Genomic DNA, 1,430 nt, shown 5'->3' with positions numbered 1-1,430 from the left:
GGCTGAGCATCTTACACTCAAAGATTAAAAGTCCAGTGTATGAAGACCATTGATCTCTTGCCAACATCGTCCTCATCATCATTGTTTAATGTCCGTTTTCCATGCTGGCATGTGTTGGGTGGTTCAACTGGGGTCTGGGAAGCCAGGAGGCTGCACCAGGCTCCAGTCTGACCTGGCAGTGTTTCTACAGCTGGTTGCCCTTCCTAACGCCAACCACTCCGAGAGTGTGATAGGTGCTTTTTACGTGCCACCAGCACAGGAGCCAGTCAAGGCGGCGCTGGCATTGGCCACATTCAGATGGTGCTTTTTATGTGCCACCAGCACAGGGATCACAACTACAATTTCCATTGGTTCAAAATATTCTAAACGTTTTCTTTAAAAAAAAGAGAAGTAAAATCATTCAGAATTTGTAGACCTACATTAACTTGGCTATGTTTATATCATTTGTGAAGGCATGTGGCCTAGTGGCTAAGCATGTTGCCCACTCATGATCGAGCAATTGTGGGTTTGATTCCCAGATTGAGTGGTGCATTGAGCAAAACACTTCATTTTCACATTGCTCCACTCCCATCAGCTGTTTCTCTCACGATGGGTTTCCACTCTCCCTCACCCCCCCCTCTCTCTCTATATATATATATACATAAATTGTAAATGCAAAGGGTTTTCACGCAACAGCGAATGTGCGGTTATGGTAGAAGACTCTTTGTCAAGCTGCTACGAACTGGAAAACAGAACTACTTGATAATTTAGTAAACTTCTTGATTTCACAACTATGGCTGCCTTTAATCAACAAGGCATGTCTACCTTGCTTTTGATATTAATTTCTTTCATTCTGTTTCGCTCCATAGCTTCAACAGACAACCATGAAGAAGAAAAGGGGTCGCAAACGTAAGAGTGAGAAAATAGCGAACACTCTAGAGGCTATCATGAACGATAAGCTCCTGTCACTGCAAAATAATGAAAATCCAAGTAAGAAGTTCATTTTTCTGTTTCATTCACCTAGTTTTCTCATTGACCAGTGTGAGAGCTGAACTTTACGATAGAGTAACATTCACACACACACAACAATCTTTCTTTAAATATGAGGGTGAGTCAAAAATTAATGCCATTTCGTTTAGGACAGGTATAATTACCAACACAGGAACATGTATCATACATCAAAATGAAGCTGGTCCTCTGTGGATCACATCCCTACTTCTCAACATAGCCACCATTTCTCTCAATAGCAATGTTCTACCTTCGAATGAGAGCATGTATCCCTGCCCCGTAAAATTCTGTTGACTGTTCTTTGAGCCACTTCTTCACTACACTTTTCACTTCCTGGAATAATGGTTACCTCTCAAACACTCTTTCGTGGCACTGAAGAAATGATAGTCTGAAGGCGCTAAATCTGGTGAGTAGTGAAGAAGTGGCTCAAAGAACAGTCAACA

The 1,430-nt window shown here is 42.0% G+C and overlaps 1 protein-coding gene across 3 annotated transcripts in view; it reads left to right on the top strand.

The window, feature by feature from the left end:
- LOC106872482 (chromodomain-helicase-DNA-binding protein 8) overlaps positions 1–1,430 on the top strand; it is a 99,063-nt gene that overhangs the window by 67,940 nt on the left and 29,693 nt on the right. For all 3 annotated transcript variants that reach the window (XM_052974037.1, XM_052974038.1, XM_052974036.1), the window contains exon 42: positions 849–969. In XM_052974037.1, coding sequence (XP_052829997.1) covers positions 849–969 — 121 coding nt within the window. The remainder of the gene's footprint in view (positions 1–848; positions 970–1,430) is intronic.

Source organism: Octopus bimaculoides, chromosome 17 (assembly GCF_001194135.2).
Source record: "Octopus bimaculoides isolate UCB-OBI-ISO-001 chromosome 17, ASM119413v2, whole genome shotgun sequence".
NCBI classification, from domain to species: Eukaryota; Metazoa; Mollusca; class Cephalopoda; order Octopoda; family Octopodidae; genus Octopus; species Octopus bimaculoides.
Note: the sequence above shows the minus strand (reverse complement) of the source record. Positions and strands in the feature narration are given on the sequence as shown.